At 34.7% G+C, this 25974-nt stretch overlaps 2 protein-coding genes across 3 annotated transcripts; one reads left to right on the top strand and one right to left on the bottom strand.

Moving 5' to 3' along the window:
- Positions 1–1827: 1827 nt before the first annotated feature.
- On the bottom strand, positions 1828–7343 carry LOC123682861 (ubiquitin carboxyl-terminal hydrolase calypso). The gene is made up of 6 exons (XM_045621664.1): positions 6779–7343; positions 6540–6719; positions 6237–6470; positions 5261–5456; positions 2227–2488; positions 1828–2144 (listed from the first exon to the last, which is right to left on the bottom strand). The coding sequence occupies exons 1-6, from the start codon at positions 7260–7262 to the stop codon at positions 1926–1928; spliced, it is 1575 nt and encodes a 524-aa protein (XP_045477620.1). The 5' UTR covers positions 7263–7343; the 3' UTR covers positions 1828–1925.
- A 109-nt stretch (positions 7344–7452) lies between these two features.
- Positions 7453–20009, top strand: LOC123682860 (glucose dehydrogenase [FAD, quinone]-like). 2 transcript variants are annotated; one of them, XM_045621661.1, is made up of 6 exons: positions 7453–7740; positions 11689–11891; positions 13939–14122; positions 15964–16092; positions 16139–16364; positions 18952–20009. In XM_045621661.1, exons 1-6 carry the CDS (start codon positions 7602–7604, stop codon positions 19940–19942), a joined length of 1872 nt encoding a protein of 623 aa, XP_045477617.1. In that variant the 5' UTR covers positions 7453–7601; the 3' UTR covers positions 19943–20009. The 2 variants fall into 2 exon arrangements, with proteins under 2 accessions (XP_045477617.1, XP_045477618.1); XM_045621662.1 differs by having other exon boundaries at positions 7613–7740; positions 11679–11891.
- The last annotated feature ends 5965 nt before the right edge of the window (positions 20010–25974 follow it).

Here is a 25974-nt window from a genome sequence, read left to right as displayed (position 1 = left end):
TAATGATAAATATTGATGAATTAATAAAAAAATATAAGAATTCACATAATAAAAAAAATTGAGAAACAAGAAATATAATAATTTAAAATTAAAATTTAAATATATATAAAATAGTGATAATTTTTTCCAATCACTTTTATAGGTCTGGTAATACTTTCTTTTCTTCGGTAATGGACCACGACTTGTTCCTTCGCCTCCACTATTCCTGGCACTCATATTTTTGATAAATTCAGCAAAAAACTCACCTATACAAAACGACACCTTTTCTGTTTCGTCAAAAACGCAATATCCCGATTCAGCAATTCTACTAAAACACCCTTCTTTGAAGAAAGTTGTTCTCTTTACTACTTGAACACGAAAGAATAAATAGTCTTTCAAATATTTCATTTCAACAGATGTGGATAATTTGCAAGAAAACTTGTTGTCCAAAAACTTTTATTATTTTAACACCCAAAAGGGTCTTTTATTGATTCCCGACGGCAGCCTTCGATGTATTCAGAGGGTCTCATCTCATTCCTTTCGACGATCTCATTTTATTCTGTTTTTTTTTAAGCATAAGGATCGATTCAATTAATCTGCGAGCAATACGAACCTATCTATTTTTCCTACGTACATGCAACCATATTTACTATGGCTATTTTTCTATCAAGCAAGTGCGTATTGAGGCGCAGCCATCGTTATTTATTAGTTTATTACCCATTTCGGTCCTTTCTTTGCATCTGTATGTTTCTGAAACTCCGCCGCTGATCTCCTGAGATCTTCGTATCCAATGGCGTGCGTAAAAATTAAGATGTGACAGCGTTAATAAGGAATAGATTTTTTTCATAGTCACGTTACTGGTAAAACGGTTTGTCGTTGATCTAAAACCGTGAAGTTCGCGCGGAGCTGAATTAAGGTAGATCGAGCTCAAAAAAGGTAGATAGGTAGATTAGTTCGAATTTAGGTAGATCTACCTAAATTTAGGTAGGGTTGGCAGCACTGTAGCAAACCATGGCAACATTTATAGTTACTCTGATTGTCACCAGGTGGCGTAGCGCTTATCTTGATTCGCCTATTATGTTAGTCCAAAAGGATTCCGAATCAATAAAAACATCAGGCTGCCTTCATAATTTACGATTGCAACGGACGATGATATGCCCTGAAAAGATCTGTGAAATGTTCAAACTGTGATCCCGTCACGCTCTGTATTCGTTTTTCGGAACCGTGACTACCTGTGACATTCTGATATCAGTGATTAAATCACAGTTCGTGAAATATCGCTCATCTCTATTCAGAAGGCCAACGAATGTAAACATTCAATATAACCTTGATGTTAGATTTCAAGGTCAAGTAGATTTTTTGAATAAGGAATCTACATATTCGTACCTCATTCTTTGTAAAAAACTAGTACATATTGTTTTTGCCATAAATAAATCGTTGTAGGGATAAGTGTTTTATGTTTAAAATGGTTATGATAAAATCTTTTACACACAAACTACTGAGCATATTTGAAGAATTCATGGAGACAAATAACAAATGAAAAATAAAGTTTTTGGGACAAATTCATATGGGACACAAAACAAATGATTCTATGAGAAATAAGTTCGAATTAGTTTAGTATAAAACTTTTTATATCTCCAGATGATGAACAAGTTTTAATGCATCATTAAAAATTTACACGATTTTTCTTCAAATAGAAAAAAAACTATTAAAATACTAGTAAGTCATCTTTGAAAACCATCAAGAACCATTCTAGAAAGCTCATTTTCAATGTAAAAGTGAAAAATACGAGGAAGCGGTATTGTAAACATTTATCCAAATATAATTCTGGAATAATAAAATAGCTCGTAGTGCTAATAAAATTATATTTTTTTCCATAAAGTAAAGTTAAATTAATAATAGTTGTATATTATCTTCGAATTATTTAAACGGGTAAATAATAGATATTATCTTTTTTTCCTAGTTTTTGTTTTTCCTTTCTTCTTTTTACCATGCCTATCCTTTTTCACTATTTTCACAGCTTTTGGGGTTGGAATATTACCAGGCCGTTTAGGTAATTGTAAATGTTGCTCAACCAAATCGGCAAGCAAACCTTGTTCAGCTAACATGGATATAAATGTACAAATGAATTCATCATAATTATGTGTTCGTCTGCAATCATCAATCTGAAAAATTATATCAGTTTTGAATAATTCCCCTTCTAATAATAATAACACAAGAAAAATTTTTCAAAGAAAATTCACTCACCTTATATTTATTTTGTTTGTCATTTTCATCTTTGAGACTCATTTCACAAAGACAAATTTCGTGATCCAAATTTCTCAATAGGGCGAGCAGATCTTGTGGTGCGAATGTGTGGTGTTCGAACAACTCTGGATGTTTCTTTTCCCTTTCAGCTACAACTGTATCACCATTACATGTGCGGACACGTGCAACTGGCCCATTTTTTTCCACTTTCACGACTTCTGATTGCTCCTTTTCTCCACCTTCTACTCGTATCACTACAAATCTGAAATGAATGAAATCAATCAGAATCAGTTTTTAATATCAAACACAAGCTATTTTAATCTTTTAAATTAAATTTTATTGTTCCAAACGTAAAAGTAAATAATACACTTTCATTAATAAATCAAATTTTATTTCAATACAATATCGTTATTTCTAATGAAAATCCATTTTTCTGATGCTAAATTTGTGTGTTCTTATATTGGCATGAAACTGTTTTTCATTTCATATTGTTGTTTTTGTGTTATCAAATTTGTTAGTACTGGAATTTTTCTTTTTGTATAATTTTGTAAAAAGGATCTTTGATATAATCCTCGGTCCGTTGACATTGAATAAATAAATAAATAATATATCACCAATAACTTGAAGGATGTTGTGTTTCCGATTCGTCAATAGTCTGGGGATTATCCGCATAACCTGACAAAAAAAAAAATCTGAAGACGATAAATCACAAGATCTTGGTGGCCAATATCCTCAATTTCAGGCAAAAAAAAAGGAATCATAGGGCTATTGCGATGAGAATTGACGGTTTGAGTGACACCTACTTCATTTTCGAAGAAGTACAGGCCATTCATTTCACTAGACCAAATTGCACACCATACAGCAATTTTTATGGATGCAATGGTCTCTCAGCAGTTAAATGAGGATTTCAACTGCCCCATATGCGACAATTTAGTTTGTTTACATAGCCACCGCTTGAAAAAAGTGGTTCGTCGCTGAAAAAAATTGAAGCGAAAAATCATCATCCAAACGTTGTTGTTCAAGCACCCAATCAACAAATATTCTACGCATTCCATGGCCAGCTGGCTTTAGTTTTTGTGTCAATTGAAAGTTATAAAGATGGAGATTCAAAATTCGTCATAGCGTGCCATAAGAGAGGCCCAAATGTTGTGCGCACTGAATGGATAAATTTGGATCTTCATCACTTTCACTTATAGCAGTAGTATTTTTGGTTGAGCGTGCATGTCGATGATTCATGGACTTTAAGATATCAGAAACAGATCTAGTTTCCGAATTTCATCTTTGTCTTACCAATTGTACGCTCAGATGAACGATTATAGTTATCGACTATAATCTGCCTGTAATGTACCAAACGTATTTACTACAGAATTATTATTTTTGTGTAAGTTTTCACAATTTTCACACGTTCAGCAGTAGACCTTCTACTAAACATACGACGTTTCGGATGAAAGTTCTGTTAAATATATATCATTGAAACAGCAGGGCTGTGAGATCTGGTGGTTTGAAAGTGTAACAGCCTGAAGATAAAATTTCTTTAACTTTGATGGGATTTGAATGACTTTACTATGGAAAAACATTAAGACTAAGGTCACACCAGAGGAGCTAAGTTATGTAGTTCATCTTCTAACATTCTTTGCCGATTGATGTCCATTTAAACTCTTATCAATACTATGCCTTTAGTATTTTCGCAAATAAATATTCTTCTAATTACTATAGAGCAAGTTGTTTCAGGCTATTCCCTGAGTGCTATAGCAATACTAATAGCGTCCAAACAGTGTGACCAGTGAAACCAAGAGGCTCACTTAGCTTGTCACCTCTACTGTGGTGTAAGCCTAACACCTGCTTCTTAGGGACAGCCGGGGATTATCTAGATAAAGAGGTAAAGTAGCTTGCAGAACATCATCAACAAAGGCAATAGCCTTCCAAAATTTGGTGACAATTTGGACATCTTGGAACTCAAGAAGTTTTGTTACACTTAACACTAGTAAAGGATTTTCAATGAGGTTTCATTTTGATTTTAGAAAAAAGAGTATATTTTGAGATATCGATAAACATCTATTTCCTTGTAAAGAGGAAGGCATGCCATTAACGATAGAAAACAATATCAGACAAATTTCATGAAATTTTCCATGACTAATTGCGGCTGTATGTCCTTGATTACTTCACAAATTCCATCTTTGAGATCTTGAATCGATTGTAGATCATTGATATACACCTTATCATTCACGTGACCACAAAGAATAAAGTCCAAAGGTGTTGAATCACAAGATCTCAGTGGTCAATTCATCAATATTCACCTCTTCAAGAAATAACATGGCCTGGAAGCTTTTCTTGCAAAATTGCGATTGTTTTGTTGTTGTGTGGCACGTAGCGTCGTTTTGTTCAAGATAAACCTCGTCCCAATCTATATCCAAAGTCTTTGACCAGGAATTAACAAGTCTGGGTTTTCCGCTACAGAAGCAATATTTTTAGTTGTTCTCAAACGACGCACACGGTTTCGATTCTTCATATTACTAGTTTGTCCCAGCAGATCAAATTTCTTCACCAGTTTCACTATTGCCGACCGAGGTGTTTCACTATGACCCAAAAGTGCTTTAATTTTGCAGACTGTGACTACAAAATTTTCTCAATTTTTTTCGTGAATTTAAAAAACAATTTCTTTACATTTGTTGAAGTGTGTTTTCTTCCATTTTTAGTAATGGCTTAGTTTTAGCTTGTCAAATGTCAAAAGTGACAGCTACCCAGATAGTGGGCTATTCCAAACTAAACCTCTTATTGGAAAACCCTTTTTATGGAGGTGCAATAAGTGCAAATATCTCATTATTCATTTTACTTATCAAATGTGACAGCTACCCAGATAGCAGGCTACTCAAAATTAAATCTCTTATTGGAAAACCCTTTATATGGAGGTGCAATAAGTGAAAATGTCTCATTATTCAGTAAATTTTCAAAAATGTGAGATGATATTTTGTTCTTGCAAAAAAATTATTGTTATGTAATGCAGTTCTAGACATCTTAGATGCAGTATAATAACCTTTTTAAATCCCTGGATACAGGACTGCCCTGTGTCCAATTCCATGCCTGAGTTGGAGAATTAAAAACTGAACCAATCTCAGAAGATGTGTCAGTACTGGAAGTACTAGGTGCTGGGGATGTTTGAATAGTAAGAGGTGTTGAGTAGTCCAAAGGGCATAAAGTTACTTTTTCATTTGTTGTCTCCATCGCTGATCCTGCAATGTTTAAGTTCAAGCTTTATTTTCATTGAAAGCTAATGGGAAGAAGCATATAAAAAGTTGAACAAAGTCCCCTAAAAGAGTGTATGCTCCAATTATTTGCTGATAAAGGCTTTGCCATTGAAAATTTTGCATTGATAACCGATCATACATCATTGGCACAAAGATAGTGACCATGGATTCTTCAGGTTAGAATACAAATTATAATTTTTCCAGATGATATATTTTTTCTATCTGTTTTTATTTTTGTAAATTTTGAAATTGTAATACAAACAAATATTCATGGTGGAGAAAATAATCAGAATAGTTTTTATCGAAATAAAATTGATTTTTCTCAATTGAAAGATATATAAACAATAATTGTTATGAAAAACACAGGTTTCAAAAAGATTATACATTACATATTACATAATTAAATTACTTCAATGCGATATCTGATACCGAATCCCTAAATAAGTTGTTTTTTCACCTATTTAAACAAAGCTTAAACGAATTGTAAAATTCTACTTATTTGAAGAATTATCATAACACATGCCCATGATGCCCATAACTTTTCTTGTTGGTTAGATGGAGCTAAAAAAAATTTCACAATTGTTTTCCAGGGGGCATGTTTCGCTCAGTGAGCACATGAACTCTGTCATGCCGGCGCACATAATTTTATATGGGCACAATCTATTCTCGTAGTGAACATGTTAAAATATATTTCTGATATTTAAATGAAGAAAGAGAGCAAAATATTGCTTAGTTTTTTCAACAGAAGTAATTATTGATATTTACCTCCTGATAATTGAATGTGGTTATCCTCTACAGCCATAATCATACCAGTACTATTTGTTTCTGTTTCTTCTTTTTTCTCTGGAACCTTAGCTTTACGCAAATGCTGTAAAGCATCAAGTACTATCTGCCTATTTGTTCGTAACATTTTTAATTTGTGCTGAATTGCGAGTCGATGATCAGGTACAACTGCCATTAAATTGAACCTTATTTCGTTGTATTCATCTGCTGTTATACCTAGAGATTAATTGAAAGTGTTCTCCTATAGATCTGAATATTTGAAATATTCTGTTTTGTTTTACGTACCAAGTCTATCTGTCATTACACTCCTAAATTTATCTGTCCACTCACTTTCTTCAGACCAAGGTCCATGATCAATAGGAAATGGTTTCAAACCATCTAATTCAAATAATCTTCCACCTATAGGTACAAAACTAACAAAATGAAAAGCTTCACCTGTGAAACGTCCAGTAGATACTCCAGAACCTGTAGAAATTACTTCTATAGAATAGGAGTCATAAAAGTGGAGAAAGGATATTCCTTACCCTTATCGAGTTTTCTTTTAGCTTGAGGCATAGCATGAGAATTATGAGCACAAGCAAGCTCTGGTGTGTTTCCAATAGCCCATCCTTTATTTTCAGGGGACATACCATGAGTATGTGCTTTTAATCTCATCAATGTATCTCCTAAATGAATATTTGGGCAATTTAACAAAATAGATATAAGTGCATGAGTTGCACAACTATTTGGCACCATTTGCTGGGCAAAAAATATATTGTTAACAGCTTCTTCATCTTTAACAAATGTTTCTAATTGTTCTACTACTTTTCTACGGGATCTACGCTCTTCCACCCATCGAAATAGAAAAATAAAACCGTACACTGGGCTATCTAAAGGCTTGTTCAAGTCATATATTTCCTCAACTTGGACACCTTTTACTCCAAAATCTTCTAGAAGGAGGGTGAATAAACCAGGATCACTTTCTAATTCAAGCCAACCCTCAGTTAGCTCTTTTATATCGACCGGCATTGCCAAATATTGATAAACATAGTTTTGTTTTGATCTTCAGAGGAAATAAGACAGTTGTTGACAGTTTTGAAAATTATTATAACCTAAATTTGTTCGACATCTCTCATCTGACATCAGTGTCAAAACTTCTGACAGTAGTCACAAGAAACGTAGTTCTAATAATTCGATATGTTATCTCATCTGACAATTTTCAAATTAAATTATAGAATTATCTGGACTGGAGTAATTCCATTCAAAGATTTCAGTATTATCATGATATCAAAATTTCTGCGAATAACCTGTAAAAATTTATTAATTATTTCGATCCACGTGTACTTATAGAGACTTAAATTTTGGAGGATGCTGCAGGACTTCAAAGCCTTTTTCCTATTTTTATGTATAACTATCTTCAGTTGGATAGTTTCATATTCAGATTTTGAGGAGCTATTGATTTGTTATGGATGCAATCAGATTGAACCAGAATATGATTTCGTGATAGGTGAGCTGCGTTAATTTAATCGAAATTCATATTATAGAACCTTGTTTGTGGGATATTCAAAGTCGTGAGAATTATTCTACAGAGAATCTATGGAACTATCACTTTCAGGTCTTGTTCTTTTAGTTGAGGGGCTTATAGATGACCAATATAATTGATGAATGATAAAATGTCTATACAGATTGTTGTTCACTATACAGATGATTGTTGTTCATTTGGAATAATCGTTGAAGAAGAATTAAACAGTTTTTCCAACCATGTTGGCTATCAATAAGCCCCTTTAAAATATGGAATACAACTAGCATATTTAAGTTCCACCTTTAGTTATTTGATAGGAGTACACTAATGATAAAATAAATTTCATTATTTTGATTTGATGTAGTATAGGAATTTGAGTATCAGTATCATTATTCTCTGAGACATTCTATAACTTACATTATAATTGAATGTATGAATTTCATTGAATCAACCACTAGGACTGAAAAGCCGGACATTTGCACTGTGATTCAATTTTAATTCTCCATTTTGGGAGTTCCAATCCCGGGCTGGGAATTTTTTTTCTGGTAATGTGACTGTCCTACCATTCACTGATGGGTGAAAAATTCACTTGTTTAAGCTCTGAGTTGCTGAGAGGACTCATACAGGGCTAGGAGAGTTGGGATATGAAACAATTTATTACGGATGACCAAGGTGACTGATGACTTAAGGGACAACAATTCTGAGCAGATAAAAGACCTCAAAGTGAATGAGGTTTAGGGCTACCCCTTAGGGTAGTACTGGTTTCGGAAATATAGTTTGATTTTCGAAAAAATGTAGAAATTATGATCTACTATATTTTCGATATTATAAAAAATAAATTTATTATATTTAACGTGATTATTATGATGTTCATAAGTTCTCTGGAACGAATATTGAAAAACTTCAGGCCCATACTCAAAAAATTTAAGTTACGTATCAGTTATATCGCTATATTAGTTAATTGATTGGTATAGGTCAAGCATGAAGGAAATCTTAATCCCAAATAGAAATTCGAAAGGAGCAATTCAAGTCAATAATACTTTTTTATTAGAAGAGCCCAAATTCTGAAAGATATCTAATCACTAATTTTGATCTACCTAAGAAAAATCTGATTCACTTCAATTTATGAGTAAAGTTTTCCAATAGATACTGAAGATTCAATTAAGTGTGAATTATATTGTTTTTCTGATATGAATTGTAGTCATGCGGCATTAGCTTGAAACTTTCAATATTTTCTATAAATATGTATAAAATATAGAAATAAAATTGAATCAGCAGAAATGTGTTTGATGAACTTTATAAAAAAAGTGAATTCATTGATTGAGTATAAAAATCTAGAATTATTTTGCTTTCAATATTATATGTCATAATATCATACAAAATTTTCGCCAGTCTGATGAAAAAGATTTTTGATTCAATATTTTTTGTTTTTTTGAATTTTTACACGAATTTTTTTTATCTAACACTAATTAAATTCTTTGAGTAAGGCCTGAAAATTTTCAATATTCTGTCCAGTGAACTGATGGAAGAAGAGCATCATAATAATCATGTTAAATATGAGCCAAATATTTTCCATATTACTCGAAATATAGTTGATCACAATTTCATCATTTTTTATACGAAAACAATTAACTAAGGGGTCATTTAAACCCCCAATCCCCATACTTTTCGAGGTCCCTTTCTTCGTTAAACGTTGTCTCTTACATCACGTCTCCCTGTATAAATATAACATTCATGAAATAAATATCGCAAATTGCAAAGTCTTTTACCAGCAATCCAGCAAAATTATCATCCAATTTCTATACCTCTAGCCCTCTTGAGGGCTTTGAGGAGATTTTGAAAAGGGAACTTTAACTATAGAGAACTGACATCCTAGGAAACCAACAGCATGATTATCGAAATTCTGACAACATTGCTTTTGTAGCTTTCGAAAAATATCATATCAACAATGGTCCAACAGGAGATATCAGAATTTTCATCCTGTGACCTCATTAAAGCATTCGATAATGTCACTCATTTTCTCTAAATGTCTTTCCTATCTCTTTTCTGAAGACGAAATTATTAGCTTGTTTTTTATTTGCCTCGAAATTTGTTACCAGAATAACCATTTTGTTTCGATATATTTCCAAACGCTGAGTCATCAATGGTTTTCTAGCAAGAGACTTCTAATCTTTGATTGCTTTCAGAAGCCTAAGCATCGTAACAAACCTCCACCTCTCGTCGCCACCCTTGGTCCATAAATCAAAATAGACAATATTTGGCTTTACAACAATCACTGTCATGTGTTTTATTGCTCTGACGCCAGAATGATCTTAATTCTTTCGAACAGGCGGCAATTGGTCCACTGGTAGAATGTCAAAGAGGAAGTTAAATATGGGGTTCCCCAAGGTTCGATATTGGGTCCATAATTATTTTTAATATATCTCTAGACTTCTGCCAGACCGATATTTTGCGTTTAATTTATAAGGTTTGTGAATGATAACTCACAGTGGATAATGTTGATGCTTTTTTTTTTGAGGTTGTTCTTTTTTCCTTACAACCCGACTTTTTTTTTTCTGAAGCATCAAATTTCTACAGTGGTTGAATGATAAGGTTCTGATGAAATCTAAAAACTGGTTCAGATGCAATTCTGCAGTTCAACAAAAACTCATCTAACATCCTCACCAAACGATCTTAATTCGCAGTAAGTGCAACCCTTCTTTCATCTTCAAAAAAAAAAAAAAAAACTCGCCATGACATTACAGCCAACACAGTCTTTGTCGAATGAAGGGGTTTCTGATGCTTGCGTTTCGGATTGGTTGCACTCCAATAGTGGCAGAACTGGTTATTTACGTGGCTATTGAGGTGAAAATATCTTTTATGCGAAAATAAAATATTGGTAAGTTTGTAAGCGCTCAATTGCGATTGTAACCTCTGACAGCTTTAGATCTTTGTGCAAAATGGGGTGTAGCAATAATCTATGCACATTCAAAGCACTTGCACGCTTCCGAATGGAGAGTTCGGGATCATTACGAACAGACCAATTGGCCCGTTCCACGTCCTCTTTTCTTCTCACTTCTCACTTTCAAACCAACGGATTTCACAGCCCTGCGTTCAATGATATATATCTAACAGAACTTTCATCCGAAGCGTCGTATGTTTAGTTGAAGGTTAGCCTTTTTACAATATGGATCGTTTATTTACTGCTGAACGTGTGAAAATTGTGAAAACGTACACAAAAATAATGATTCTGTAGTAAGTATGTTTCGTTCATTACAGTCAGATTATGGTCGATATAATCGTTCATCTGTTACTGATGCCTTAAGGCCCATACATCATCGGAATACAGGCTCGACTGAAAATATTGCTTATGTGAGTGAAAGTGTTGAAGAAAATTCGAATTTATCCATTTTTCGGCGCGCACAACATTTGGGCCTCTCTTAAGGCAATTTATGGCGTATTTTGCATCTGGATTTGCATCTTCATTCTTATGAGGTTCAATTCACCCAAGAACTAAATCCAGACCATGGATCCGTAAAATGTATGCCGATTGAGGATTTGAACAAAAACAACGTTTCGAAGACGACTTTTCGCTTTTAATTTTTCCTCAGCGACGAAATACATGTTTCATACATTGACTATGTAAACAAACAGAATTATCATATATGGGGTAGTGATAATCCTCATGTAACTGCTGAGACCATTACAACCACGAGAAGTCAATGTTGAAGAATGTCAAACCGTCAGTTCCTATCGCTATAGCCAAATGATTACCTATTTTTTTTGGCCTATCGTGAAATATGAAAGGTGGATCATTTACTGATTGAGTTAGAAAAAAACACCTTCAAATGAAGCTGGAACTCCAACCACGCAACACATTATTTGTTTTTATTCATTTTATTTTTAAATGAGCTAGAAAGCTGGAAAATGCGTAATATTTGCAGAATTTTTTAGTTGGCGGGGGAACAGCAGGATGTGTAGTTGCAAGAAGGCTCGCAGAAAACAGCAGCGCGACGATTCTGATTTTGGAAGCTGGAGGTAAAGGAAATAGTTTATTGTCTATACCTATTGCTTCTCCAATGCTTCAGCTATCAAATTTTGATTGGAAATACACCACGACAAGACAAACTGGGGGCTGTTTGAGTATGGAAAATCAGGTTCGTATCATAGATCTATAGATTTGTTATAGATAGAATTACTAATTTACTATGTACAGGGTGTCCCGAATTCGAGAACTTGAAGAGAAAAAATCTTCAAGGGCATCGATCTCATTTTTCGAAATAATAATACAACTGGAATGTCATGGATATCTTGAGTCTTGACTCGTTCTCGAGTTACAGGGCGTTTCTGAAAAATGGCTATTTCAAATATTTCGCTATATCTCTGTTTCTGGTCGAGATATTCGAAAAATTCTAAAACGTTGTTTTCAGTAATTTTTATGTGTTATATGATGCTCATAACATCTAAATCGATATCAATTACCGTTTCAGAGATTTAGAGGAAAGTTGGTGCCCTTTAAATGGGACAATCTCTATTTTTCAACGCAGTTTTTTGGCCGCAGATTTGTCAAAAAGCATCTCGTTATCGGTTTTTCAAAAATGTCATCCGATTCAAAGATATCGCGTTTTTCGACTTGTATTCAAGTCATACATTGTGTGTCCCATTCAAAAAACACCAACTATTCTCTATATCTCTAAAAGGAGAATGAATTTCTAATCAATAAATGGGACACTTGATGTTTTGATTACAGTTATACAATGAACACAAAATGAATTAAAATTCGAAATGAATGAGAAATATTTATAATATAAGGTATCCTATCAAAAAATGGAGTCGAAAAACTCAATATTTTTGAAACGGAAGACATTTTTGAAAAAACGATAATGGGATGCTTTTCGACAAACCTGCGGCTAAAAAACTGCGTTGAAAAATATAGGGTGTCCCATTTAAGAAAACCAACCCCTCCTCTATTTCTCTGAAACGGTAATTATTTCCATGATATCTTAGGAGTATCATAATATAATAATATTGATCATATGAAATTCGTCAAATATACATAGAATGCGAAAAATGTTATAAAACTGATTTCGGCCAAAACTATAGAGTAATAAACATAGATAGGGGGAGTATACGCAATTTTTACATGCCCCCAAAATAGTTAGATTACGTTGTCGGATTGTGATATATTTTCAAATCCACAATTTCACTATATCTTTATGAATGTATATTATATTGAATGAAATATATTTATTTGAGTGATTTCCAATTAAATATGCAAATGTGAGTATTTGGAATTCGATATTTTTCCTAAATGTCGAATTTATAATAAGCAGAATATTTATTATTTTTTGTATCTACCTGCTGAAATCCAAGGTTTGGCAAGTTTTGCTCTCCTAGTGTCATATCGGTTGTTTCACGTCGTTTGGCGCGTTGGAAGTTTGTTTTCTGAATTTCTGATATATTTAGGTATTTATTTCAATATATTTCGAGTTAATATGAAACGTTGATTCACTATGGGACATGAGAAGTGCGTTCTTTGTGAAGAAACTCGCGAATTGATTGAAATATTATGTATCACTGATATGTTTTCATTTCCGCCCGCTTCATGTCAAATTTTATAGTTCATGTTGGTGACAAAATTTGCTTATTGAAAATGACATATGCTCCCTTTTGGCACAAAACTAACGCTAATGGAATGAATGTTACTGATAATCTTTGTGATTTATTATGAATATGTTGAAGCAAATCTAATGACGATAAAATAAACAGTCGTAAATTCCGTGATGAATACTATAAGGTTTTACAATAGGAATGATAGAATTTAGAATAGTCATAATGCAATGCTGTGTATCAGCGTTTCAGTAAGTTATGTTATTTAACCATGGAAAGAAACACGCTTTAACCACGTTTAAAAATTGTTGAATGGTTTTTATCGAAATCAGTGTTCATCTTGTGAATACTGAGAAAAATTCATAAACGACATCATTCAATCGATCCGGAGTTTTTTTCGATATTATGCTTTAATATTGTATAATTTTGATTACGCTCTGAGCGCTCAAAAGCTTCTGGTTTCACGTCAGTGCTTTCCTCGTTTTTCATATTGACGAAAGTAATAATATTTATCTTTCTGGCAAATCAATTGACTGATTCCTTCTTTCGCATTCTTCTTGTCAATTGGTTCTTGATTCTTGATGTTCATTGCAGAAATGTAAATTTCCCATGGGAAAAATTTTGGGAGGCACACATCAAATGAATAATATGATGTATACAAGAGGACATCAGTCGGATTATGATGATTGGTTTAAAGACTTACCTGGTTACAATTATGTGAAGGATGTTGAGGAATATTTCAACAGATCTGAGCAAACTTATTTGCAGAATGAGACAAGTGAGTATGTATTTTTTTTTGTTGAACGATAATCTTGCGAATTTCGAATGGAATCATTATCTTATCGCATTGCAAAAAATAGCTTGAATCCTACAGATTAAAAAAACTCAGTACGCTTCAGATAGAATAGAATAGAATATATCTTTATTTCTGGGTACTACAAAACATAGCAAGAAGAAATAGTGTCAATACAGATATACAATGTATGAGCTACATGTTATTGAATACATTCATATCATAGGGTTCTAAGTTAATTAACATTTCATGTATTGCTTTGCGAATTTTTTGAGTTCGTTTCTTGCATAGGCAATTTATTGAATATACTTAAACAGGAATAATGGCAGTTTTTCTCAGTTATTGTAAGGTGGTGTTTAGGATATAAATAATGTGGATTTCTACTTTCGTTTCTGCTTGAATTTACATTATTAATGAAAAGTTGTTTTGAGACCTGAGGCTTTATGGCAAAATATTTGAAATGCTTAATTCTCAAGATATACGAGGAATCGATAAACCTGGGTTTTCGTCAACACTACGGGTCACATCAGCAATTTTCTCAATAGTTCAAAATTTTTCCACCACTTTCACTATTGCCAGCTGAAAAGATGCTTCACGACGACCCTAAAGTGTTTTTTCTTGTGAACTGTGACTAACGATTCAATTGCGTTTTGTATTGTTCAATTTTTAATATTGCTGTAGTTTTTACTTATCGGCTACAACGCGCGCTTTTATGGAGCGCGCGTTGAACGCAGTTCCAGCGCTTGACCGTAGTAAGCGCGCGTTGGCTCGCGCTTTGAGATCATAGGTTTCTGATGTAATCGCTCAGATGAGCGCGCTTGCACGAGCTGATAGATGCCAGAGACGTATTTACGTATTTTCCTTCGATCCGTTCGGTCAGAAATAGTTCAAAATGAAACCGGACGCTCCTAATACTGAATTATTCATAGATGAAATTGAGAATTGTCCTGTAATATGCGACATGACAAGTAGAGTGTATTCAGATAAAACTCAAGAAGACGGGCTTGGGAAGAACTCGTCATGATATCCTGTGAAGGAGATGCTAATGAAGAAAAATAATTATTATGTGAGCATATAAAAATGATAATAGCTCTTTATTTAAAAATCATGAGATACACGTAGAACAAATACAAATGAAGAGAAATAGTATCAAAATAACATTCACCTACCACTTAACAGCAGGAATCTTCTATACTATATGGCTTTAAATTTAACAATAAATTAAATATCTTCTTCTTAAATGGTTTATAATTATTTATTTCTTTGATTTCATTAGTCAGTCTATTGAAGAACTTTAAACAACTGTATTCAAGCTGCTTTTTGTGTTGAATTTAATTTACATTTTGGAAAATTATATGATATTGTCCTTGTGTTATATTTATTTTTGATACATATTTTGAAATGAAAGAAAAAAACATTTTATTTAATTTTATGCATAAATAGTAGACAAATAATTTTTCTACATTTGTTTTTCAAATACGGCTCAGTAAAAAGCCAGTTCTTCAATTTTAATTGATGAAAAATAGAAACTATTCGATCTATAATTATATCAAAACTTAAAAAAGTTTAATTTTCACCTAAATCTGATACTGAATCAAGTTTCAAACCAAAATGTAGAATTCAAACTGAATACGGGCGGTTGTAGCAACGCGCGTTCAGCGCTTGGTAAGCGCGCACCATGTGAACAGTATCCAATTACCCAGCGCTCATTCAACGCTCGTTGAGCGTTTGTCATGTGAACGTGCTCTTATTGGAAAACTCTTTAATTACGTTATCACACATGGTTCGAGACCTATAACTATACTAAATAACAGCATTCTTTTCAGTTTCTCACACCGAATCTCCAGCACTGGTCACTCCAATCAGGCACTTCTCCCTACTGTCTTCCATCATTCTGACGGCTTTCACTACATTGGGGTACATAACCCATTCGCCTACACAAAAGTTCTTTGGAGGTAACGAATTACCATAGCCGTTTGCTCGTTTATACTGGTTATTCAGGTTTTTATAGGCCGATGGTCACCCAGAAGAACGGACGACGCTGGACAACCTCCGACCATTTGTTGGAGATGAAGTTTCCCAATGTTGCCATTCTGACGAAGTCGAGAGCGGAAAAGATAATTTTTAGGGATAACTCGGAAGCTGTTGGAGTGAACTTCAACTACCTGGGGGAAAAAATGTTCGTGAAAGCGAAGAGAGCTCTGATATTGTCCGCAGGAACTGTCGGGTGAGTTTTATACACACATATAAGGTGTAGTGAAAAGAAATCTATTATTTTTGCATGAAAATTAAGGCTTTAATTACCATAGTTACAATGATCCGATTTGGGTCAGATATGCGCCATTTTGTTCGATAACTTGTTGCCATTTTGAATTAATCCTCCCTCATCGAAGCACTTGTCCTATTGGCAAAAAATTGAAACACAAGCCTCCGTTGAATCGAATTTTTCACCAGCAAAATTGTTCGCCATGGACATAAACATAAGTTAATCACTTGGCGCAAGGTCCGGACTATTAGGTGGATGCATAAGAACCTCCCAATCAAGCTCCCGGAGCTTCTGTCTAGTCACTATCAATATGGGTGGCTTGGTGTTTTGTCCTGATGGAACACAATTCCTCTCTTATCGACCAAAAAGCTTCTGGGCGATTGCTGCCTTCAGACAGTCCAATTGTTGACAATATAGTTCCGAGTGAACAGTTGTGCTATTGGGGAGCAGCTCATAGAAGATAATTCCTTGCAATCTCACCGAAAGCACAGTGAAACCTTGCTGGCCGTCAATCTTAGCTTAGCTACAATCTCCGCCGTTTCAATTCGTTTAGACCACGACCATTTTCGCTTGATGTTGTCGTAAGTGATCCACTTTTCATCACCAGTCACCAACCGCTTCAAAAGTGCGACTCGACAATGTCCATAATTTTATGAAATAATATTTATTTTTTCAAATAAAGACTTTTATTATTATTATTTTTGACTATTGGCATTCTAGTACAACGAAACCAAAATTGCCCGTGATTAACTTTACTTATTAGGACAATGAATAATATTTACATTTTCAGCCGCCTGGTTTGAATTCGCTCCTTTACCGAAGGAAAACTGTAAAATTCAGCGTATTTCCTCTTTGCTAGTGTTCATCTTTGACGCAAGCTCTAACTGAACTGCATCAAGTAATCACAAAACTTTCAGAAAAATTTTTGTAGTACAAATTCTGTACAGGGTCGGCAAATAAGCGAGGTAATCGGCCATATCTCAGGATCTTGCGGTAAAAAATTTTACCACTAAAGTGTACAAGAAAACACATTGGATGACATGCATTCTCCTTGGGTTACTTTCGATTATGATTCCTACGTAATGGCGTGGAGACCTTCTGTCTGACAATGGTTATGTTGATGGCATTTTGCTGATACATTAACCAGATAAATAATTAATATCGTATGATATTATTACTCTATTGGAAATTGTACTTCTTTTTCTTTTCATCATTCATTTCCAAATATCAGCCGTTTTATTTATTACACTGGAAATTGTTTTGAAGTTCATACCTCTACCGCTAGGGGGCGTAATAGCTATCGTCGAGTAGAAAAATGAATTTTCTCGAAAATGTTTCATATGAAGTTGAAGAAAAAATATCATCACTGTAATCCTTGGAAAATTCTCTATCTTTTTGAATTGTCACTTTCGATTTTACGACATCAAATAAGGGTAGGTGAAAGGGAGAAATCTGACTGATTGAAGTGCCTGTAACTTCAGTTTGACTCAACATTTTTGAGCAAATTAGATCTCGTCTGAAAGATAATATCCTGTTGATTGAGGACAAAATATACTCATGATGGATTTGTTTTTGCTGCTTTCGATAGGGGGCGCTAACTAACACAAACCTTAAGTCCTCACAGCATAGGCTCAGCCTCAGTTCGCGCAGGGAAGTTGTAAGGATGGGGGTTTTTAGAGGGAGTTCAGTAGTTTTGACTGTGAGCAGTGGGGTTGAGCAGAGTACTAACATACTTTTGCGTTATTCTCGTTTCCTAAGGCCTCTCGTGTCTCGTTCTGCTAGACCTGTCAATAATTTCCACGTACCTTTTTGGCCTCTGTCTGGTCGGTTCTTCCTTTCCTTAGATCCATCCAGGTGAATCCAGCCGGCTTGCTGGCTACTCTGCCTCTCTCCTCGTATTGCTTATTCATTCGGCTAGAATCTGTCACTTTGTTCGCACTTACCTTTTCTGGCCTCTAGTCATATCTGCTGTTGACCTCCCTTGCTTACTCCTTTTTCGCTTTCTTCCTCATTACGCTTTCGATCCACAGTGTAATGTAATTCCATCTATCTTCGCTCTTCAGCATCTGGCTGATGGCGTTCCCTTTGTTGAGTCGGAAGTCAGTGTTGCCTCCGATCTCTTCTAGATTTTTCCCATTTTCTGCAAGAGAAGATATGATCGGGTTTGTCCCATAATTCCTGGTCAGTCTTAGTTTCACTGAATACTTCATAGCAGGCAGTTACTACAAGCCCTTCCACCACGACAATGTGTTGACCTCGGAAGAGCATCTTTCTAACCCGATCTAGTGGAATCCGATCGGCCTCATACAACTCGAGATACGGATAACTAAAGCCATCTATTGGAAAAATAATGGATTTCTTTTCACTACACCTCATTTTATTGCACAATTCCACGGACGTCCAAAGTATCCACATAAGATAATACGAATCATCAAACCATTTCTTAGTGTATCTTCAGAAACCATTGTGTGTTGATATTTATTAAAAACATCGACGTTATATTGATGAGCGATAAAGATTTTTTTCTAATTAGGATTCTTCATTCCAGATCGGCGAAACTTTTGATGTTGTCCGGAGTCGGCCCCAAAGAGCATCTGGCTCAAATGGACATCAAACTAGTTAAAGACCTACCCGTAGGTAATAATCTCCAAGATCACTTAACAACAGGAATGGACATGGTGGTAGTGGACAAACCTGTAGGCTTAGGTATGGCCGATATATTGAACCCATTGGCAGCCTTGAAATATCTATTCCAGGCGAAGGGGTCTTGGACTAGCAACGGCGTCGATTTTATCGGCTTCTCAAACGAAGAATACATGCACTGCAAAAACCAGATAAAGAAAAACGCCACTCTTTGCTTCGAAATGTTCGCCCAAAACAAGCCAGACTTGGAAGTTATGATGTTACCGTTGGGGGTTACATCTGATATGGGAATTCATCTGAAAAATATTTTCGGAATCACCGATCGAATTTGGGATGACTATTATTCGAAAATCCGTGGAACAACCATGGCCGTCTTGCCAGTATTGCTCCACCCTAAGAGCAGGGGAACAGTGAGACTGGCCAACAAAAATCCAAACTCCAAGCCTTTGATAAATCCGAACTATCTGAATCATCCGTATGATATGAGAACACTTCTCAGTTTTATAATGCATTGTAGGAAAATTATCGATCGAGCAGTGAAAGCAAATTTTGGAGTGCATATAAACAAGATTCCATTTCCAGGTTGTCAACACCTTCAATTTGGCACCGTATGTTACTGGGAATGTTACGTGAGGCAAACTGCGATGTCGTGTTACCATCCTATTGGTACCTGCAAGATGGGTTTGACGGAGGACAGTGTTGTTGATTATAATTTCCAGGTTCATGGAACGCATAAGTTGTTTGTTGTGGACGGTTCAGTGTTGCCAAGTCAGGTCAGCGGTCATATAATGGGTCCGATAATAATGATGGCCGAGAGAGCTTCGGAGTACCTTAAAAAATTCCATGGTATAGAGGGGCCGAAACCTAAATTGCTGCCAAGCAAGAATCCTGCCTAAATATCTGTGATTTTTTCTCGAATGTTTTGTTACGGAAAATGTAATGAAATAAATGTTATGTCGAAGACGCATTTGTTTTTAATAGGAAGTGTAATTTCGAGTGAATGATCAAAACATAATTTTATTATTAGGGTATCATTTTTTTTTGGGAAAATTATATGTGTATTCATCATCTTACGTACACTAGAAGAGATTTTAGGAGGAGTCATATGAGATCCATTCTGTTACCCTACACTATTTACCAGTAGGGCACCAAAGTTTCAATAAACTCAACTACTTCCCCATATATTTGGCCAATTGAAAAGTCCCTGGTCTGATGCACAGATGGCGGTGCAAGTACTAAATCCATATGATTTTTAGTTAGTAACAACTAAGATGCATAGAATCCATGCATCTTAGTAACAACCTTCAAACGATACTTGTCAAAATCTGACAGCAGTCCGACCATTAGTTCGTGAGATATTGCGTTGTGAGTGTAGCTACTTTTTTTATTTGAAAAAAGATGGAAAAAAGATTTTCGTGTGCTGATAAAATATTGCTCTTTGAAGGAAAACAAACAGTTGAAGCAGAATCTTGGTTTGATGAAGAGTTTCCGGGGTCTGCACCAGGAAAATCAACTATCATTGATTGGTATGCTAAGTTTAAACGTGGTGAAATGAGGACCGAAGACGGCGAACGCAGTGGACGCCCAAAAGAGGCTGTCACCGACGAAAAAATTAAAAAAGTTCACAAAATAATTTTGAATGACCGTAAAGTGAAGTTGATCGAGATAGCAGACATTGTGAAGATATCTCATCTGAACGTGTACACATCATATCATTCACGAATATTTGTACATGAGAATTAGCTGTGTGCAAAATGGTTGCCGAGCGAGCTCACAATCGATCAAAAGCAACAACGTGTAAAATGATTCTGAGCAGTGTTTGAAGCTGTTTAAGTGCAATAAACCTGAATTTTTGCGTCGATATGACAATGGATGAAACATAAAAAATATCTATACGATAATTTCTTCTTTTTCTCTTTTAGAAGGCAAACTCGCCTATTCAACTATAATTTTATTAAATTGTAGAACAGATAAATGTGGGCGATTCATCTTCGAATTCGGAGAAAAAAGTCCTTATAGTTCCCCAATTTTTTTTTCAATAGCGACTAATTTCTCTAATCACAAGATTATTCAACACAAATTTCCAGTATTTCATAGCTTTCAGACTTCCATTAAATAATGAATGTTATAACATTCATTCTTATTCATTTGTATAGAAGCAGGGAGCTCAATGTTTCAAGACAAATAGCAGTGATGAACAGTTACAAAAAACAAATAATAGACAAATTAATCAACAACAAAAACTAATTATAAAAGAAGTTTACTCTGCAGAATGCTAAAAATTAATATTATTATTAGTTTAAATTCGAATAGATGTTACAGATATTCACGATGCAAAGATGTTTAAGATTAGTTAATTTGATAAAAAAAATTATTTGAGAAATTTGTTTAAATCAAAAAAAATATATATTTAATTCGTTCCTTCCAGTAATCCAGATTTCCCAGAAAAAGTAGATAATGCCGCCCTCCATTATTTGTTGTCTCTCTAGAGAGGGCCCTACAGTTTTAGGCTCCTAGTTCAGTTTCGATTTAAGAAAAATTTGAAAATGTGTTTCTTTTTTGTTTAAGATTATCGAGTAAAACAATCGGATGATGCGGATGAACCATTATTTAATTCGAATGCGCGCGCCCAACACTAGATAATTTGATATAAAAAATGAAGAATACTATAAAATAATGGAATGTGGTATGAATAAATAATGAAACTTCTTATATTTCTTAAGAAGGAAGAGTTGGAAGTGATGAAATGGAATTGTTTCTTATATTTTGTATTCCATTCTGAGGAATCAACATTCTGATTAGAGAATTGAAAAGAAAATAATCCAGATCCCCAAGTGGCAATAAAATTCGGCAACGTTAAGCGAACGCCGCCAAGCGTGCTGAGTGCATGTTTTTTTAGCTTCAATAACTCGTAAACAGCACTATGAGGCGATCACGCCAAATCTGGATATTTATGAGTAGAATGCATAATGCGGCGCCTTTGATGGTTTTTGATGTTAATTAAATATGTCGGTATTCCTTCCTGTTGTTGCTGACTGAATTAAATCTCATTTGGTCTTTTGAATTTCTACACATGTAATTTTTGCTGATCAAGCTTGAAATGCCGCCCTTGAATTTTGCCGCTCTAGGCGACTGCCAACCCCCTAGCGACGGCCCTGTATCCTATGAAGAATCTGTACATTTAAATGTCCGAACAGAAATAAAATTATCCATAAAATCATAAACCACTTAAATATCTAACCTTTATTAATAATTTTTCTAATCAGTTGGAAAACATTTTCAGACCCTTTGTGAACAGTATTATTCAAAACTAACAATAGTTCAAACTGATTAGTTCAAAAAAAAAATTTGATTGAACAGGGGGGGTTGTAGTGGGGTTTATCAATTTCCATGCAATTCGTATGATGCATTTTGTATAGGGCGAACTTTAAGAAACTTTCAAATCAGTTCAAAAGAACATTCCAAGGTTCACTAACCCAAATTCTACGGGTTTTTCTCATTTTGCTAAACATCTCTTAGATTCGAATCAAATGTTCGACGAGGACACTAATTTTGGGATATTACGCCTCCTGTTGGATATCTTGGAGAGTATGGAGATCTTATAGAAATGGGGAAAATATTTAAAATAAATAAATTGGCTATGACTTTACACCTGTCTATTCCTGCTTACTTCGAACGAGCCTATTACTAGTTGGTCAACAGTTGGAATTTGTATGAATATTTTTGTTCAATTTTATTCTGTTTGTTGTAGATTCCTTCCGTCCTTCTTGTTCTGCAGAAACATATTTCTGTCGTGATTTAACTTAATAGTTAGTTTTTCAATTAGATGTCGCTTCATTGTTGAAATCTGGTTATATGTATGTTTTTTGAATATGAACATCTAAATCTTGTAATGTAAATTATTTTATTTATCTGGTAACTAAAAAATGTTCATAGATTTCTATGTTGGATGATATGAAGCAAGATTTGTTTTATTGATTAAATTTGACCTATTCAGCTTGTAAGTTTTTCTTACCTCGATTTATATTGACGAAGAAACTGCAACACCCAGAATGAGCTGTTTAAATTTTAATTTTTTTTTGGTAAAACATACATAGATAGTATATAAAGGAGTAAATGATTGAATTGGAGAAGAAGTCTTGAAGGTTTTTTCATTTAAACGATTTTTGTTACTTAAATATTGTAGTCGTTTTTTGCACGTTTTTCAAATTTTACAACAAACCAGCTGTTCGAGGAGATCCAATGTCGATGTTTAGTTGTTGTTAAAATGCTTAGAGCATGGAATTTATCGCCAACAGAAATCCTACTACAGTTATGAGATGTTTCAAGCGTGATTTGATAATGCCCAAAATCGAAGAAGAGTAGACACCGGACGTCAAATGGGAACAAATGAAGTTCAAGATCGACGTCTAAGACTTATGGTCATTAGAGACCGATTTGCGACAACTCGAACTCTGGCTGATGAGTGGTTAGGAGAACAAGGCCATCTTGTTGTCCGAGTGTTTTACCGCCGGATAAGGTATTGTGTTATCTCTGACGGTTGAGCATCGCCGGCAACGATTACACTGGTGCAGAGAATGTCAACATTAGAATGTGAAATGACATCAGGTTGTCTCTTCTGATGAATTTTGATTCTCCTTGGGTGCACATGATAGCCGAAGAAGGGTTAGAGGACGTCGGGGAGAAAGACGTGAACCTCACTTTGATGTTGAGCGCCATGTATACCGGACAGTAGACGTTATAGTATGGGGTGCTATTGCACATACAAGTAGGTCACCTTTAGTCTTTATTCGATGTAACATGATAGCGCTGCGTTACCTTCTAGAAATAGTGAAGCCATATGTTCTCCCTTACCTTAACTGACTCGAGAATCCAATATTTCAGCAAGATAATGCCCGACCTCAAGTTGAAAGAGTTAGTTTGAACTTTTTCGAAGCGACCCATGTGAATCTTTTGTCATGGCCACCCAGATCCCCCGATCTTTCGCACATAGAGCATGTTTTGGATATCATGGGTAGAAGGAATGGAAATATACCCTAGCCCCCACGGAATTTGGTGGTTTTGAGACATGAAGTACAGGTAGCTTGGGATAGTATGCCTCAAGAAAAAATAGACTATCATTTTGCATCAATGCCAAGACGTGTTGGTATAGATAATCGCGGTGGATAAACACATTATTAACAAATTTATTAAAAAAATTGTAAACCCTTCATATTTTTTCCCAAATTTCAATAATTTACCTATACAATAGAAAGGAATACAGACGAGTTGGATATTGCCATAAAAAATAGAATAGAATAGAATAGAATAGAATATATCTTTATTTCTGGGTACTACAACAATAGCAAGAAGAAATAGTGTCAACAACGATATACAATGTATGAGCTACATGTTATTGAATTCATTCATATCATAGGGTTCTAAGTTAATTAACATTTCATATATTGCTTTTTTGAATTTTTTTGAGTTTGTTTCTTTACGTATGTGCATAGGCAATCTATTGAATATACTTAAACAAGAATAATGGCAGTTTTTCTCAGTTATTGTGAGGTGGTGTTTTGGATATACATAATGTGGATTTCTACTTTCGATTCTGCTTGAATTTACATTATCAATGAAAAGTTGTTTATTCTGGAAAAAAAAATTTAAGCATTCCTGAATATACACTGCATAAATTGTGAGGATTTTATTATTTCTGAATAAACCTCTACAAGATTCTCTAAATTTGAGACCGAATATAATCCTCAGGACCTTCTTCTGAGTTGCGAAGATGTTGTTGATGTTCCTGTTAGAACCATAAAAAATCATTCCATATCTCATTCTCGACTCAAAGTTGGCAAAATATACTGTTTTCAATGACGTCTTGCTTAGGTATTTGGATAATACCCTGATGGAATAGCATACTGAATTAAGGTTGTTGTTTACAGTTTCTATATGTTCTTTCCATGTTAGGTGTTCATCAAGTGTTATTCCTAAGAACTTAGTTGTTTTCTGTAGCTTAAAGTTTGATTCTTTGATTTTAATTTCCTCTGGTATACTCTGCTTTGAATGATGAGTTCTGAAGCACATTATGCTGGTCTTGTCTGCATTAAGTTTCAATTTACGAGATTGTAACCACTGTTCTATCTTGACGAAAGTATTTGCTGTGTTGGTCAACAACTTTTGAAAATTCTCATCCCAGAGCAGCAAATTTGTATCATCTGCAAATAATACCATCAGTTGTCCCACATCAGTTATGCCTGTTAGATCATTAATATACAACAAGAATAGAATGCATCCCAATATGCTTCCTTGTGGTATACCCTGTTTGATGTAGTTTTTGTCTGATTTTACTTCTTTCCCATTTTCTACTATCAATACCCTCTGTTCTCGGTGTGTTAAGTAAGACCTAAACCATTTTGCTATCTCTCCTCTTATTCCATATTGCTCCATTATTTCCAACAATACTTCATGATCTACACTGTCGTATGCCTTCGTAAATAGGGGTTGCTATTTAAGATTTCAATATTCTTCGTCACCTCAACTACACTAATAAGTGAGTGAAAGACCTTCATTCTCAAAAGGAATTCTGGGAGGAAAACCGGAGCTGTTTCTGTTGAAGCAGTTTATAAAAAATTCATTATTTTAACAATGGGGTTCGGTGAAATGAAGTCCTATTCGAAAAGAGGCCTCTGGACCAAACTAATTTGGGAACCCTGCTCTAAATGCAAATGGAGGAGCGGGGAAGTCACACGAAGAGCAAAAAATACTGCCGGTAATCAGTCAGTATCGTATAGTCAAGATGGATTTGGATGTGGAGCAACTCATTGATGCAGTATGCATTTCGTCTACTGCGTTTTTTCTATATAATTTCTTTGAAGATATGAAATGTTTCATATTCAACATGTTCATGATATTCCCTTTACATACAGAGCAGGGGTTCGCAAAC

This window comes from Harmonia axyridis, chromosome 6 (genome assembly GCF_914767665.1).
Source record: "Harmonia axyridis chromosome 6, icHarAxyr1.1, whole genome shotgun sequence".
Lineage (NCBI taxonomy): Eukaryota > Metazoa > Arthropoda > Insecta > Coleoptera > Coccinellidae > Harmonia > Harmonia axyridis.
The sequence above is the reverse complement of the archived record's forward strand: the minus strand, read 5'-3'. Positions and strand labels throughout refer to the sequence as shown.

Excerpts from the sequence above, each read along its gene's own strand:
- LOC123682861 (XM_045621664.1), bottom strand. The coding sequence starts at position 7,262 with ATGCCGGTCGATATAAAAGAGCTAACTGAGGGTTGGCTTGAATTAGAA. Across the intron at positions 6,720-6,778 it reads TAAAAGAAAACTCGATAAGG|GTTCTGGAGTATCTACTGGA; the intron begins GTAAGGAATATC and ends TAATTTCTACAG. Across the intron at positions 2,489-5,260 it reads GTATCCAGGGATTTAAAAAG|ATTTGTAGTGATACGAGTAG; the intron begins GTTATTATACTG and ends CATTCATTTCAG.
- LOC123682860 (XM_045621661.1), top strand. The coding sequence starts at position 7,602 with ATGCTGCAGGACTTCAAAGCCTTTTTCCTATTTTTATGTATAACTATC. Across the intron at positions 14,123-15,963 it reads TTATTTGCAGAATGAGACAA|TTTCTCACACCGAATCTCCA; the intron begins GTGAGTATGTAT and ends CATTCTTTTCAG. Across the intron at positions 16,093-16,138 it reads TACACAAAAGTTCTTTGGAG|GTTTTTATAGGCCGATGGTC; the intron begins GTAACGAATTAC and ends CTGGTTATTCAG.